The following is a 17,820-nucleotide window of genomic DNA, read 5'->3' as shown; positions in this document are numbered from 1 at the left end:
GCTTGTCAGGACATTCCAGGCTGAAGACAGGTGACATATGACACAGGCTGGGACAATCAAGATTCTCCCTTTGGTGGTGGTGGGGGAGTGGAATTTAAACTGGGGCTGAGACACAGTTAATGATCCTCTACATCTTCTCAGAGCTGCTGTGAGATGGCCATATTCTGCCACATGGATGAAGGGTCAGGAAAAGCTATCACTTCCCGAGCCCCCATACAACCTGATCTTTAGATTCCAGGAGAGACACCCAGACCATTACAGCATACTCTTCCTTTTTGGTTAACTTACCTTGAACTAATTTCTCTTTTTTGTAAAAAAAAAATCTCCATGGATACAGTATCTACAGTCCCCTCTAATTCTAAATATTAATTTGTACATCTCCTAGTCTTATGCTCTTTCAGACACTCAGTAATTTACCTTGACATTCAAAAGGGAGGAGTGAAGAAGAAGGAGGAGAATGAGAAAGGAGGAAGAAGGAAGAAGAAGAAGGAGGGAGTAGGGAGGAGGAGGAGAAGGAAGAAGAAGAAGAAGAAGAAGAAGAAGAAGGAGGAGGAGGGGAGGGGGGGGGGGGGGGGGGGGGGAGGGGGGGAGCAGGGAAGAAGAAGAAGGAGGAGGGGGGAGGAAGAGGAGGAGGAAGATGAAGAAGAAGGAAGAAGGAAGAAGAAGAAGGAAGAAAGAAGGAGAAGGAAGGAAAAGGAAGAAGGAAGAAGAAAACTTTCTGTCTGAAGGAGTTTTCTAGGTCCTTGACCCACAATTCTAGTTTTCGTATCTGTGGTTAGCTTCCTCTTCTGATTGCTGACATACAGGGCCTTCTGAGATCCTCTGCATGGTTATTAACTTTTATCTCAGCTTCATGCCCCCTGGTGCCAGAAAGACAATTTTACCATGGCTAAGTTTGGTCATCTTTTCCTCAGTTCTAAATTTCCAGTTCAATGAAATATTATACAGGAGCAAATTATAGCACCTCTAGATACAGAAGACAATAGCCCCAAATGAAAAACATTGTATTTGTAAAACTTACATTATATCCTAGTTGGCTTTTACTGTGATTCATTTGCCCCACATGGATTGGTTTTTGCTATAGTAGTAAAACAAGACAATGACAACAAAAACAAACAAAAAAACTCACATTGATTTGAGGTAAACAGTTGGTACCAGAGATGAGATACTCAATTGCAATGTTTCATAGTCTATAGAAGAAGTAGAATTAATCCAGCAAAGACTCAACAAAAGTAAATGGATGTAGCTGTGGCTGGTGTAGCTCAGTGGATTGAGTGCAGGCTGGGAACCAAAGTGTCCCAGGTTCGATTCCCAGCCAGGGTACATGCCTGGGTTGCAGGCCATAACCCCCAGCAACCGCACATTCATGTTTCTCTCTCTCTCTCTATCTTCCTCTCTGCCCTCTCTAAAAATAAATAAATAAAATCTTAAAAAAAAGTAAATGGGTGTAAATCCTTTTGTTATACTACATAAACTTTTACTTTCGACATCTTTTAATGAGATTTGTTTCATTAAAGTTAATTATTCAAAACTATCATGAAGAGATAGGCTTTCAACTACTCTTAATTTTCCATAGCTCAACTGAACGTGAATATAAATTTATGCTGGAGAGCAGCTCAATTAAATTATTCGCAAACTTACTAAATTGGACGTAAATGTTAATTAGCTTAAGCTCAGATAGAAAATATTAATTATACATAAATTAAAAGTTACTTCAAGCAACACATTTGCCTGAGGTTTGAATATCATGTTATATTATGTTCAACAACACCCTCTCTGCCCAGACTTTTATTAAAGTAGAGGAATTTATTATGAACAGTAATAATAATTATTAAAGAACTGAGCTGGAATTCAGGGGAATGGAACTGCTGACATTGAAATCTGAGAGTACTCCTTACTTCACTTTCAAATATATTTTAAAATTTACATTTCAAGACATTAGAATTCATAGATTCCTTTTTCTATAGTTAACTCTTTTATTCAGTATCATACATGAAGAAAAAAGAACAGATCATAAGTGTTTATACCTTGATGAATCATTTTATTGGTTAATTTTTAATCTAACAATTCCACTTCTAAGAACTTAACCTTAAAAGTTTAAAAATTTGGGGTCAAAATGTCTTTTGTGGCTATGCTTATAATAGAGAAAAAGTGAAAAACTATACATTCACCAACCAAAGCTTCATTGTATTTGCCATCATACATCAATAAATGGAAAACTGTGCCACGAAAAGGAGGCGAAGCAGGATGATGTAGATCTAGATTCACTGCCATGAGAACACAACATTGTTGAGTGAAAAGCAACAAGTATCATGTAATCTATTCCTCACATTTTTTTCATTTATGTAAAAGTTTCTGTTTGAGTCTAAAGAAGCCTCTGTGAGTATCTCTACTGAACGACAACTATGATGGTATCTCTAGTGTAATCTAAAGTGATTTCCAATTTGTTTTTCTTTATTGATATTTTAGAATATCATTTAATAAATGCTTACGACATACAAGGCACACACACATATCTTAAATACATCATTCCACTTAAGTCTCACACAAATCAGTAGAGGAATGCATTGTTACCTCATTACACAGACGGAGAAATCGAGGCTTACTGACTTTAAGGAATTTGACTGATAAAACATATTTAGAGCCAGTACTTATAGCCAAATCTGTTTGAGTCCAAAAGCCTTTCTTGCTAATAATTAAAACCATTTCTAAGGGTATTTATCTGGGGTTGGGAAAAAAAGCCATAGAATAAGTTACACATTTTTAATTCTATGTAATTTTAAATCCAACTGAGCTTCAGAAAATACAGTAGAAACTCCAGACCAAGAAACAGTCCAATAAAAGTATACAGTTATGTGTTCTATCTGTCCATTTATTCTCTTATTCAATAGCCTTTGTAAAAGTGATGAGGATACAGGAATTTACATCACCTTCATCACCATAGCTACCCTGTATTGAGCACTAGTATCTTTTAGATACCAGACTCTCTGAAAGTCACTTTGTAGGAATTACTTTATTCAGTCAGATACGGTCCTTACCCTCAAGTATCTGGTGTTCTAATAAATGACCCAGCCTTTGGAACAAATTATTGCACTGCCATATGATGGATGTAGGCATAAAGCAAGAAATGATCTTCTCTTCTTTGAGATGTGTGGGTTGATCTTGAGGAGGCGACAAGAGCTTAGCAGGCACAAGGGGAAGTAAGTAGCAGGAAAGGTAGGAGGACTGAGGAAAAGCATATGCAAAGTGATGCAGGTATTATATGCAGTTGTTATATTCTTTCTAGGAACTACAGTTACTTCAGTATAACATTTGTGGGGGGTGAGGGATAAACTAACAGAGAATAGAGGTAACCACTTACTGTTCAAAGAAAGCCTTGTATACTTGCTGAATATTTTCCCTTTCCAAAAATGGGCACCAGTCTTTACAAAGAATGATCCTCACTTTCCAAACTACTGCTTCAGTTTTACAGATGGGAAAACTGAAGGGAAGTAAGGGGCACCCAGGCCAGGGATAAAAACAGGGAAGATGACTAAAACTTACATGAAAACAAAATTTCACTAGAAAAAAAATATTTCTAAATAAATTATCACAATATTTTTTTTTCTCAGAAAGACAAAATAATATACATCAAGCTCCAATATCTTAATACTTTGGGCAAAGGAGGAGATTTTAAGAACCAAGTTTAATGGATAAAGTGCAGCACATGAGGTCCTCTGTGACTTCAATTTAATCTATTTCTTGTGCAGTACAATGTTCCCAAAGGAATGCATTCATTTAAAAAGCTTAGGCATGAAAGATTTATTTTTCTCTCAGGCAAAACTAATTAAGTTGAAATACCTTCTAAAGGCAAAGGAATAGTAATATGTAGCTCACATCTTTCTAAATTTGATATATTAGGAAAATATTAAGATATTCTTTTGACTTCTAAATGCTGATAATTTTGAAAAATACTAACTTCAAGGAAGTGAGCAGAGATAAATAGGTTTATGTGTTACTCTGATTTTTAGCATTTTGTGTGGAATTTGGTCCAATTGCTATAGGTTGGTTCACTGACCAAATGAAGCAGTGCTTGTAGATAATTTCTATTACCTACAGGGCATGGGAAGGGGTAAGTAACTGGAGGTAGGAATATCTACCTTTTAACGGCTCTTTAACATTGCAGGGGAGTCAGGTTTTCCTCAGAGGCTGAGGCATTACAGCCTAATTCTATTAATGGTATTGTCAGTCACATAAATAAATAGAATTCGGGTGACCCGATCTAAAATTCTTTCTTCCAAAAACATCAGCACATGCTATGAGTTAAGGCATCTGCCAAACTATAAGCTGGAAAGGTAGGTTAAAGATAACTTTTGAAGAACTTTGAATATTATGATAAGGAGTTTTGACTATCCCAAAAGTCAGTGTCTATTTGTGTTATATTTAAATTTCATTTTAAAACATATGGATAACCTAAATAGGCACAGAAAAATTATTTGATAAGACACAATGCCCAATTGTAATTTAAAGCAATCTCATCAAATTAGAAATGAAAGGAAACTTCCCAAGCTTGATAAAAGACATCTATGGAAATCCTACAGCTAAGATCTACGTGCATTTATTATCTGACACTAAATGCCTTCCCTGAGATTGAGAGAGGAGGGAGGGCAAGAGTGAGAGCGAGAGAGAGTGGGGGAGGGGGGAAGAAGAAGAAGGAAGAGGAGAAGGAGGAGAAATAAGGTCATAAAGATTGAAAAGTAAAAAAATTAAAACTCCCTATACACAGATGGAATTATTGCTTACCTAGAAAATGCTAAGGAATCAACAAAAAAAACTATTACAACTAAAAAGGTTAGCATAAGTGTAGGTTTATAGTACTATAATTATAATTTTAGCATGAATACAAGGGCAATAAATAAATATGTGAAAATAAAAATTCTACTCATAAGATAATTGAAAAATATAAAATACATAGGAATGCACTTAACTGAAAATGCAAAATTCTACACTGAAAATTATAAAACACTACAGATAAATAATTAAATGGAGAGACAACATGTTCATAAATTGGAAGACTCTATATTGTTAAGACGTCTACCCTCCCTTAATTAAACGATTCACTACAATCTCAGTCAAAATCTCAAGGCATTTCTTAAAAAATCTTAAGGCATTTCCTAAAAAACAGAAATTTACAAGTGGGTTCTAAAAGTCATATGGAAATTCAAAGGACCTAGAATAGCCAAAACAGTTTTGAAAAACAAGAACAGAATAACTTAGCACAACCTGAATTCAAGCCTTGCTCTTAAGCTTTGGTAATTGAGGCAGTATGGTAATGGTGTAAATAACAATCAGATCAATATTAGAGAACTGAAAGTCCAAAAAGAGATGCATTGTTATATGGTCCTTTAATATATGAAAAAGGTGAAAGAAATTCAATAGGAAAGAAAAGTCTTTTCAACAAATGGTGCTGGAACAACTGGATACCCACATGGCGAAAATAACCCTCAACCCCTACCTCACACCACACACAAACATTAATTCAAGATGGATCAGAAAAATAAACGTAAAAGCTAAAGCTATAAAGTTTTTCAAAAAATATAGGACAATACTGTTGCAACCTAGAGGTAGGCAAAGATTCTCAGCTAGAATACTAACTATAAAGGAAAAAAGAAAGAAAGAAGATTTCATCAAAGCTAAGAACTTCTATACATAAAAAGATACCATTAAGAAAAAAATAGGCAAGCCAGTTTGAGAGGAAAGATCCATAAATCATGTATCTGATAAAGAGCTAGTATCCAGAATATATAAATAACTGCTATATTCAATTCAATTATAAAAAGACAATCTAATTAAAATGGAGAAAAGACTTAAATAGACAAAAGGCTATATCTGAATGGCTGCTAAACACAAGAAGAATATTCCACATAATCAGTCATTAGGGAAATGTAAATTAAAATTACAAGGATCCACTACACACACACCAGCTATGGATGTGGAACAACCAAAATGTTCAAACACTGCTGCTGGGAATGCTTTATGTTTTGACCACTTAAGAAAAAGAGCCGGCTGATCTTTGTAAGTTAAACACATAACTACCTTGTGTTCTAGTAGTTTACCATTAATAATTACCCCAGAGAAAAGAAAATTTTTGTCCTCAAAAAGACCTGTCACACAAATGTTCATAGCAGCTTTATTCATTATAGTCAAAAGCCTTGGAAAAAATTCAAATGTCCATCCATAGGTGAACTGATAAATGAAAATGAATTGTGGTATAGTTATACAATGGAACACTGTTCAGCAACAAAAAAGGAACTACTCACATGCAACAACATAGATGAAACACAGACATGCTGAGAGAAAGAAGCTGGGCATAGAAGAGTACATACTGTATGATCCCATTTATATGAAGCTCTGGAACAGAAAACACTAATTAAAGGTAAAAAAAAAATTCAACGCAGTGGCTGCCCCCCAGGATGGGGGTGGGAGTTCCCAGTGGGAAAGATTCTGGGGAAATGGAGATGATAGATGCAGGGTTATATAAGTGTATCCAGCTGTCAAAATCGTACAGATAATATCTGTGCAGTTCATTTATGTACCTTTTACCACACACACAGACTATAAAAATAATAACTGAGGAGGAATGGGCATATGGAGATACATTGTAGGTGATACACAAATGGCAGAGTGTTTGTAATTGTTGAACTATATGATGTCTATGTAAAACAATTTCATTATATTATCTGTTTACTTTGTAGGTCTTAAAAATATCATAATAAGAGTTTTATTTTTAAAGCCAAGAAAAGAAATACTTCCCGAGGTAAGATTTTTCTGGTAGGACACCTTTAGACTTTCAATACTTAAACTCCATAGAATATACATATCCTCACAATACAGTACTTCAGTAAATGTTTGTTTATACACAAAAAATTTATCTCTACATTCCCAATACAAAATAAAACATTTTAAACATAATGCTGTGGGGGCAAGTCCTGAGCTATAGTCCAAGTACGGAGTCACTGAGGGAACCAGACACTTGGTATCCATGAGGAGAACGAGCAGTTCGGATGCTGGTGGAGCTAATGGAAACCATTGCGCACAAAAAAACTGTGTGTTAGCAATCATAGCACTTGGTGATTCTGGAGTAATACGAGGCACTTTCATCCTGCCAAGCTTATGTATTACCCATATACAATTAATTTACTTTAGCTATACTTTAGGAATTTGTGGAGGAAGGTTGGGGTTGACATGTAATACATAATTTTCCTGACTTAATGAGAAAGAGCCCTGGATGGTGTAGCTCAGTGGACTGAGTGCCAGCCGGTGAACCAAACGGTCATGGGTTCAATCCCCAGTCAGGGCACATGTCTGGGTTGAGGGTCAGGTCCCCAGTAGGGGGCACACAAGAGGCAACCACACATTGACATTTCTCTCCCTGTCTCCCTCCCTTTTCCTCTCTCTAAAAATAAATAAATAAGATATATTTTTTAAAGATTTTATTTATTTATTTTTAGAGAGGGAAGGGAGGGGATAGAGAGAGAGAAACATCAATGTGTGGTTGCTGGGGGTCATGGCCTACAACTCAGGCATGCACCCTGACTGGGAATCGAACCTGCGACACTTTGGTTTGCAGCCCGAGCTCAATCCACTGAGCTATGCCAGCCAGGGCAATAAATAAGATCTTAAAAAAATAATTTTATTAACAATTTTCTTTCACACTTTGTGCCCTGAGATTGAATGGTGACATAAGTAACTCTAACTTCCTCTTGTACAAATAAAGCAAAATATAGAAATAAATTATACATTGAAGCTGACATAAGGAAATTTTTCTCAGTAATATAAAAGCATATCTTTCCTGAATGCATTTCAAGTATGGTCACAATAGCCTCGAGTAGAACTGGAAGGAGAAGGGAAGAAACTGGAAGGAGGGAACAGAGGCCAGAGAACCATCCCAATATCAGTCACGTAAAACCCGAGGAAAAACTGCAGGAAAAAAGGGGGCAGTCTCCAGAGGCACCACTGAAATCTATTTTTTCCTCTCAAATGGTCAGTTTCTTCCCCAGCATACACTCCTAACTCTATTTTTTATATTCTTTCCACAGTAATCTAAGTTTCTTCAATTATCCTCACTTTTACCTTCTGCTTTCAAGGCACTTTCTCTCCATGATTTCAGATAATGTGGCTTGCTGAAGAAATCTCACATAAAGCTTTTGTAGAGCAATAATCAGGACGGCTATAAGAAAAATTAAATGATTGCTATTCCTCCAAAGGATCAGTAAGAATATAGATCTTTAGCCTAAATATTTCAGCAGCATGAAGACAATGAAATGTGACTAAATTAATTCAAAACTGTTCCCCCAACAAGCCACAGACAGAAACAAAAATGTCAGAAACAGAGGTCAAAGACTTCACTGCTGGAAACCCAGAAAAGAATGAGGCTTCCCAATATAAGCTAGGTTTTACATAATATTTCCTGCAGCCTGAAAATACAACCTTAGGTCTATAACAGATTGAGGGTAGGAAACTATAAATTATGAAGTTCAGAGGAGCTCTCAAATTGGGCAAGAACAACCTCAAAAAAAGATTCTTTTTCTTTTCTGGTTCTTGAGAGATAGGTATAATTTCACTGAATTCAAAGTGGCATTAAATTTTAAGAAGATAAAAAGAGTAACATGGTATTGCATTATGAAAAACTATTTTAGATATTTTAAACTAGCACTGGATTAACTGCATTAATCTAGATTTGCCCAAACTACAAAATGATAAGAAATTCACTTACTACCTTCTAGAATCACTATTAATCCAGAACTAAATAACTTAAGAACAAAGCCCTTACAGTTAGAAAAGCTAGTGTTTGCATATTGATTTTGCCCCGGTGTCTCAGTTTTGTTTTTCATAATGCAGGGATTACAATAGCACCAACTTTCATTGGGTTGTTGTAAAAGTTAATAGAGGGAATACATTTAAAAAATTTCGCACTGCCTTGTAATTAATAATAAGTTTGCAATGTCAGCTCAATTACCAACATAGCTCCCCCACTCCCAAACGTTCTCTTAATGAGTGCACTTTTTTATAACTCAAATGAGATACTACACAGTGCATTACTTAGGGAAGATGATTTAGCAAGACACAGATAGCTGTGGGTTATAATGCTGTGATGATGGGGGTGGGGGGGTTGGACGTTGAAGAAAGGAAAAGTGCTGCACACACAGCAGAGGTTTCCCACTGTTTTGTGTGTGAGGCTGACCAATCAGCCGGCACCACATTCTTCTGCTGGCTTTCCAAGTTGTAAGTGAGGCTGTGGACTATTTTTAAGAGTCACAAAATGGGGTGACTCTAGCTTTGCATATGGGAAGATCATATTCAGGACCTGCTTACAGCATTTATTTTAGTCAGGTTTGATCAATCAATTTTTTAGCTGCTTTACTGAGCTGTCATAGACATGTAAATCACATGTTTAAAATGTAAATTTTAATATGTTGTGACACTCATCAAACCATTGCCACAAAAAAAACATTGGTTGATCTATTTACTTTTACACTTTTAGCTAATATAACCCTATCTGTGTTAATAAACCTGTAGGAAAAATAAATTTTTTTGTAATTTTGAAATCCTTTCTCTACTTTCTGCTCCATAAACTAGTGTTTCTACAATGGGATATTTTATCACATGAAGTCTCTTATGGCATAATTATTGCATTAAGAGGTACACTTTATAAAATTAAATCCATGTTTGATAATTACCTTAAAGAGTCAATACTAAGACTGAAGGTTTTGACTGTAAATTAGAATCTTATCTATGGATGCACAAAAGCTAGTGATTTACTTAACTACTGTGCTATGTATGCTTCTAAACCACATCTAAGTTTTCCAAAAGATTTCAAAACTAATTCACTGGCAAGGAGCAGAGAGTGAAAGACCCACTGTTGGGACTGGTGTGGCGGTAAGGGCCCGCAGGAGTTTCGTCAGAAAGCAGCTCCAGGTACCTGGGTCTGTCATTTAGCGTCCAGTTTTTTTCTTTTGTTAAATAATTACTACTAGACGAGATCTGGGTTTACCTGTAGTTGTGTGTCTTTATCCCTGGGAAATATGGGAAATACTCATGCTTTTTATTTTTATATTCACATGCAAAATAAAAAGATTTAGTTTTTGCTATGCTGCAGGTAAATGTTTCAAAGGGAATGTACTTCCTCTATCTGACAGGTGGCAAACACGAGGCCCTGGGGCGAATCCCGCCCTCTACCTTGTTTTATCTGCCCGGCACCTTGTTTCTAGGTGGCAGCGCCACCTCCTTGCCCCTAGTTAAAGAGTAGTTACATTTATACAGCCCTAAAATCACATTCGGCCCTTTGAAGGCCACTGCAAGGCTGATGTGGCCACCCACCCCCACCAACCCGAAAATGAATTTGACACCCCTGCTCTATCTTGAAGGACAGCGGGGGTAGGGAGGAGAGGCAGACAAGACAGCCCTACCTGCCAGCCCAGCTGATTGTGCACTTCCTGTGTCACCCACATGGTTCCTTCTGGCTGCTCCTAACCTGACAAATCACTTCAATTTCCCACACCTCACTATCAGCTCTCTCTTCCCACTCAAGTATTGTGGGAAGAGTATAAATAAATCCTACATTCATATGACAGCATCACGCCCAGGCCTGGGTGTTTTCTGGGACCAATTGCTTAGGGAAAGCCAATACTCCAGTGCAGGGGACCCCAGCTTTTTTGGTACCATGGAACTGTGGAAGACTGGGGTGGGGGTGGAGGGCTGAGGGGAGCTACACTGGCTTGCCTGCTATTGACTGGCACTGGTCCATGGCCAACGGCTGGGATGCCTGCTCTAGTGCAAGTCTAATTCCTGGTTACCCAGCCCCCACCCCATCTCCCACCACTAGCATCAAAGCAAACAGCAAAGAAGCTGAGGTTTAATCACACTGTCTTCTGGGGGCTTAATGTAAGATTTCTTTAATGCATGAACTGAGCCATCCACAGACAGAACTTGGGGGCTGCTCTTCCACTATAACAGTGTAGTCCCACAGCAACCAAGCTGATGGTGACTGTCCTGCCAAAAATCAGTCACTGACAGGGCTCTAGTAAGCAGAGTGCCTGACCTCACAGAAGCCACAATGCACATTCAACCAGTCTCTTCTCCCTCCTATAATTAGCCTCAGCTTAGGGCTTACAACAGATCAACTATAAATAAAAAAGGCTGTGAGCAAAGTAACAACAAAACAATAATGAGAAGTAATATGAGCCAATGGTGGGAGCTGTAAAAATAATCGAGACAGGGAGAACATTACCTCCGTTGAGGAGAGAAACCACAAAAATGAAAGGAGTGTGGGTGGATAAGCAAATACACAGATGTGCTCTGACCTGGGAATCCAGAATATAATCTGAAAACCCATAGTACATGCCTCCTACACAACTCGGCATTCTTCTCCCATCTAACACTCTGCAGTAGCCGAAGAACAGCTATGGCAACATTGGCTTTACCTTCCCTGGCCCTCATCATGGAATCAATTTCTCATTCTCAGTTCAAAAGCACAGTGGATTGAATACCATGCTATATACAAATTCCTGACATATCACAGAGAAATGACTGAATTTTTTTCTCAGCTATAAAAAGAAACCAGGGGAATATTTCCCACAGGAATTTTTCCTCTTGTCATCCTTGACCTAGAGCCAAAAGTCACATGAAAAGATGGGTTATAACTGCTTAAGAATCCAGGATGTGCATTCTTTTCATTCTCCCAGCTTTTCAAGATGCTGCAGGGAGCTACCAAGGAGTAAGAAGGTGGTTTCCCTCTGGGACACCCTTCAGAGAGAAATGCACTCATATAAACAAGCTAAAAAGAACTGAACAACACAAATCCATGCAAAACATTATTTTGTAAATATCAGTTGAAATGTATTAAGGCTTTATTCCGTGCCAGATACTGTGGCGACACTTGACATTATCTTCTCTCATTAGTTCTCTTCGAACCCCCTGAGGCTGCTGCTGTGCAATCACTCGACCACAAGCTCTATGAGAACAGGTACCATGGATTTTGCTCACTGATATAAAATCGGTACCTTGTTTACACATTGCCTCGAGACGACAGACACACAGTAAGAAATTTGCTGGATGACTAAATAATTTCCACTTGATAAAGAAGGTAATAGGTTTAGAGAAGATAAATAACTAGCCAATGACATGTGATGCTAGAATGTGCTCCAACGTAATTTTGGCTTTTTTGTTTTAAACAAGAGAAATTGAGGGGAGTGGAGGGGGATTAATTTATCGACATGTTTAATCTTCTTTTTTTCACCTCTGAAGAATAAAGTTGCTGAACAGCAACAAAAGTACCAAATTCAGAAAGTCAAAGGAAGGAATAGGAGGGTCTGATATGGCTATTTGTTAATATTCTTTTCTTATTCTTTTCTTAGCTCTTCCAGCCTCTGGCCCAGAAAACAGGTATCTGAAGTTTCTGTCTGTGAGGGAGGAAATATGATCCAATTAAGTCAACTATGTGCCAGGTACTCTGTTAAAACTCCTTCTAAAATGCAACGAGTAACTGAAAGGACTGATTTTAGCTAAAGTAGGTCTTCTAAGGCCGGTACTCATGGCCCTTGCACAGTGCTGACTTTTGTATATAGCCTGTAAAATACTCTCATTACTCTGCAGACACAGCTCATTTGTTACAGGTATCTAATAAGGTGTCAGAGAAATAGAACACCAGTGCTCCTGTCAGTCTGGGCCCATCCTCAGTCTTAGAAAGACAGAATAGAAGTAGAATCTTCATGTTCCAGATTACAGCCTTTGGAACAATTCCACATACCATGCAAGACAGATGACCTGTGTCTAGATATCCACAACACACAAAGTGACAAATATACATGATTTTCTAAAGAACAGAGCATCATAAATCAGAATTCTCAGGCATAGAAATAAATGGGGTTTGGTTAAAGTGCCATGGGGAACACAGTATACTTTAAGTGGTTAGACCTTACAGTCTGGCAAGCCTGGGTACTTAATGAAACTTAGTACTTGGTTCCATAATATTAGGCAAGTTACTTATCCATTAGGCAGTCTTCTTATGCATAAAATGGGGATAATAACAGTACTTATCATATAGGGCTCTTAAGAATACTGAACACAAACATGTGAGTGCATAGGTAGACTGTTAGTAATAACTCAGTAAATTAGCTTTTGCTTTCATTACTACCAGCACCATCACTTCAGTCTCATCTCTGAAGAAGTCCCTAAACATCAGCCAAAGGATATAAACTCGAAGCAATGAATTATAATAGTTAATACATACTGTCACCTTTGATTTTTATTTATTTAATTATTATGCTAGTCACTGTTACCCAATATGGGTCGCTTTCATGATGCTATATTACAAAAAAAAAAAAAGAAGAAGAAGAAAGTAACTCCAGATGTGACATTTCTGTGGAAAGAATGTTATAGGAGAGACTATCGGGGTTGGAAGGGAGAGGTGACGCTAACGGTCTCACAGTTGTGTCTGCCCAGCCTTGGCTGTAGATATTATTAGGCAAGCCACATTGTGGATGACTGAGAATTGTATTCTGAGACAGAATCTGAAGAGGAAATCCTACAAATCAAAATCAGTAAGTCCTCATTTTAAATAAGCAGTGCTTCTGTGACCCCCCTTAATGTCCAAGTGTTGGAGCAGTTTATCCAGAAGGCTTAGAGCACATTGGTTAACAAAGAGCTAAGAAGTCAAACCATGTGCCCATAAAAGAGGTTGCTGCACCTGATAACAAGTGCATAGCAGCTGTTGTCATTATTATCACATTTTTCATTTTGTAGTGCCACAATCTTGTCATGTCTGTTGCTTACTAGACTGTGAGCTATTAGATTGAACTGGATGTACTCATCAATTTTTTCTGTGCCCAGTTCTAAGAAACACTCAAAAAATATTAGCTGAATAAGTAATTCAACAAGCAAATGAATATCCAGCTAAGATAAACTCAGAACAGAAACCCTAACTTTAAGTTTAGGAGAATAAGGTTTATTGATGAAATCATCTAGAGAGTAATTAGCAGAGAATCAGTCATCTCCTTAGCTTCTTTTACCTCTATGCTGGTCCTGCATAAGGAACTTACATGGCCTTAACCCTCATCGTCAACTTCACAGACACTACCCATTCCCTGACAATCAAATCACATAGTTTCACTGGCTCTAACACCTTCCCCCAAAAACTAAATGACAACAACAAATACAGTGAATTCAAAACTCAGAGAATGTTGATTAAACACCAACAATATTAAATTAATACATAATTAAATTAGTTTTGAAATTTTTAAATTAATATTACAAATAAGCCTTACCCTTTTAACATGTTTCCATGAAATTTTCCTTAATGACTCCTAAATTATTCTGAGGGATTAGTTTCTACTCAAGCAGCAAAATAACATTTGCAAGCAACAATATAACTTTTATTTTGCTTTGAAAAATAATTTTAAATAGTTGAAGAAAATATGTCAACATTCTTCTCCTTTACCTCATTCTATTTTTAAAATTTATTTATTTATTTATTTTTAGAGAGAGGGAAGGGAAGGAGAGAGAGAGGGAGAGAAACATACATGTGAGAGAGAAACACTGACTGGTTGCCCCTTGCACCTGCCCTGACTGGGGACCGAACCACAACCCAGGCATGCATGCTGACTGAAAATTGAACCAGCGGCCTTTTACCTTGTGGAACCATGCCCAACTGAGCCACACTGGCCAGGGCTCCTCCTCACCTCATTTTATTGTACACTATACCCCGCACCCCCTTACCTCAACAGAAAACAAACAAAAATACACATCTGCTCCTTACCTCTAACAGCTCATCTCCAATACGCATTCGTCCATCCTTGGCAGCAGGTCCTTCTGGGTTGATTCCCACCACAAATATGCTCATGCGTGACCTGTCTTTATTGCCAGCAAGGCTGAGTCCAAGTCCATTCTTATCCTTTTCAAGTTCAATAATGTGTAATTCTCCAGGCAAATCTGCATATCTTTGCCTGATTTTTTCTATTAAAAAATAAAAAGAAAATTAAATAGGGCAGCTGAATTTGTACTACAGAGATGTTGTATTTTTCTGCCCATACTGTGATTCCTCTGCAATGATTGGTCCCTCTTTGAGAATGAAGTACTTGAGGTCATTGATAGCCTTTTATATAGGTTACAGTTAAGAATTATTATATATCTATCTGAGAAGGTTAGCTCACACATAAAACTTTCCCTGATTGTTCAGGTTCACACTGGCCTAGACTGTCCATGCATTATTTTCTCACATAAGATGGTCAAAACAACATGGTAGAAACCCTGGCCTCATTGTATCCACCCCCAGAAAGGAGCGGGGTGGGGAGGGAAAGACTATTTACTGAGCACCGGCTATGTGCCAAGCAAAGTGATTGGTCCTTGAGATATTCCGAACGAAACAGACATGGTTCCATTTCTCATGAATCTGCTGCCCAGGAGAAAGAAAATCAACAATTAACTGTAAATAATTACATTTTCAAAAATTAAACGAAGGTTACAAAACAACAATACTGAGTGCTATGTGAGCAAAAACCAAGGGGAATTAAGAATGTTGGCTTAGCTGTCAGTTTGGAATTCATTCTGAAAATCTACCACTTACTCCATATCCAGTAACTAACACTACTTTATCTCTATGGAATTCATCTGGGAGATGGGCATTGGATTACCCACTGCATAGATGCTGAAAAAAATGAACTAAAACACATGTTAAAGAACTCAACAGTTCATGGCTTCTAGGCATTCTATAATTCTTTTATTCAATCTTCTGTCTCACCTTGCTATCTCTATTTTATGGTCTAAATTACTTATTTTATAGTTTAGGATTTGGCTGGCTATGCTTTACTTGTGTTGGTCCTGTGCAACAAAATCACCTAGAAAATGCAAAAATACAAGGAGAGAGAACAAAGATAAGGGCATCTGTTATTGAAACAGAACCATCACCTCCAAACCAAACCAAACCAAACCAAACAAAAAACATTACAGTAAAAAAAAATCAATGAAAGTAAAATGTACTCATTTGAAAACATTAATAAGACAGGCTCTGCAAAAAACACCAAGGAAAATCTAGATGATACAAATAAATTATAAGACAAGAAAGGGGAAATAACTGCAGACAGACTTTAAAATAACATTATTATGAATAATATACCAACAAAAATGTTGACATACTTTAAAATATTGATAACATAAATTTCTTAAAAAATTTAAAATGCCATATTTAATACAAGGCAAATGTAAAACTGCAGTAGACTAGTAAGTATTAAATAAACTGAAATGATCATCAATGATACTTCCTTTAAAAAATACCTCAGTCCTAGATATTTTTACATTTGAGTTCCATCAGATTTCAAGTTATAACAAATTTTTATCCTTTATAAGCTGTTCCAGAACATGGAAAATGTACAAAAACTTATCCACCTGATTTTTGGAGACTGGTTTAGTCCTGATTCTGATTCCAAAATAAAGACAAATCAAGAAAAGAAAATTATAGTCCTATTTATAATCATGGATATAATTTTTTAAAGATGATTTAATTAAGAGTATATTAAAAATATTTAGTTTGACCTCTATGATATAAGCAAGTATTTGACCATTTTCTGACATAAGAAAAGCATCTTCATATGATTCACTATAACAATACATTATGAAGAAGGGTGTAGCCCAGGAATGCAAGGATGGTTAACCATCAGGGAATTTTTCTAGGGAAATCACATTCATAAACTGAACTAGAAGAACTGAAAGATCTTATTAATAGATGAAGAAAATTATTCTGAGAAGGTGCAACATTTATTTAAGATTTTTCAAAAATGCCAAACTCTTGGCAAACTGGAGCAGAAAGTACTTTCTGAACTTAAATTTACAAATAAAAATATACTGGAAAAGATATTTTCAGTGTTTAAAAAAAACAGGGAATTAATTAATATGCAAAGAACTTCTATAAATTAAGCAGAAACAAAAAGCAACTTTAATAGAAATCTGGTCAAAATATATAAAACTCAAAAGGCTAACAGACATTCAAATTCATTAGTAATTATGGAAATGCAAATTAAAATATCAGTTTATACTATTAGACTGGCAAACATCTAAAAACTGGATTATTAAGCCTTAGTGGAGATACAAGGACAGAGGAACCCTCACACACTGCGGTTGCGAGTGTTGAGTGGTGTAGCCATTCTGGGGAGTAATCTGGTACTACTTAACCGAGTTAAGCATACACATACTCTATAAAGCAACAATTCCACTCTTGGGTATATATACCCTAATGCATTCTTCCACAGGTCTCAAGGGGACAACTGGCTGATGCTCATTACAATGTTATTTGAGACAGCAGGGAGTTGGGAATAATCTGGGTGTCTGTCATTGGGAGAGAGGACAGGTGACATGTGGTGAGTGGGCATCACAGTGCACTAGCAGCAGTTAAAAACAATTCATTGTAAGTAGGAACAACAGACTTTAAAACAGAGCTAAATGAAAAGGAGGAAAAACTGGGTGGTGTCAATACCACTTATGCAAATAAAGATTAAAGCACAAAAACACACAATACATATTTTATAAGCAAATACACAAAAACACCAGTTTTTAACATATTAATATGATTCATTATAGTGGGCGAAAAAGTAGAAAGAGCAAGGGCAAAAGGGTCAAAATTCAGTTCAAATCCCTAGCTGATACACTTAATACCACTGGTTCCTTGGACCAGTCACTGAACCTCTACAAATTGTACATTTCCCTGGCTGGTGTAGCTCAGTGGATTGAGTGCGGGCTGGGAACCAAAGTGTCCCAGGTTCGATTCCCAGCCAGGGTACATTCCTGGGTTGC

General features: G+C 37.0%; 1 protein-coding gene across 6 annotated transcripts in view; it reads right to left on the bottom strand.

The window, feature by feature from the left end:
* PATJ (PATJ crumbs cell polarity complex component) overlaps positions 1 to 17,820 on the bottom strand; it is a 331,922-nt gene that overhangs the window by 123,828 nt on the left and 190,274 nt on the right. For all 6 annotated transcript variants that reach the window (XM_036026193.1, XM_036026198.1, XM_036026197.1 and 3 more), the window contains one exon: positions 14,795 to 14,991. In XM_036026193.1, coding sequence (XP_035882086.1) covers positions 14,795 to 14,991 — 197 coding nt within the window. The remainder of the gene's footprint in view (positions 1 to 14,794; positions 14,992 to 17,820) is intronic.

The sequence above is a fragment of the Phyllostomus discolor genome, chromosome 5, assembly GCF_004126475.2.
Source record: "Phyllostomus discolor isolate MPI-MPIP mPhyDis1 chromosome 5, mPhyDis1.pri.v3, whole genome shotgun sequence".
Lineage (NCBI taxonomy): Eukaryota > Metazoa > Chordata > Mammalia > Chiroptera > Phyllostomidae > Phyllostomus > Phyllostomus discolor.
This window is presented reverse-complemented; position numbering and strand designations above follow the sequence as displayed.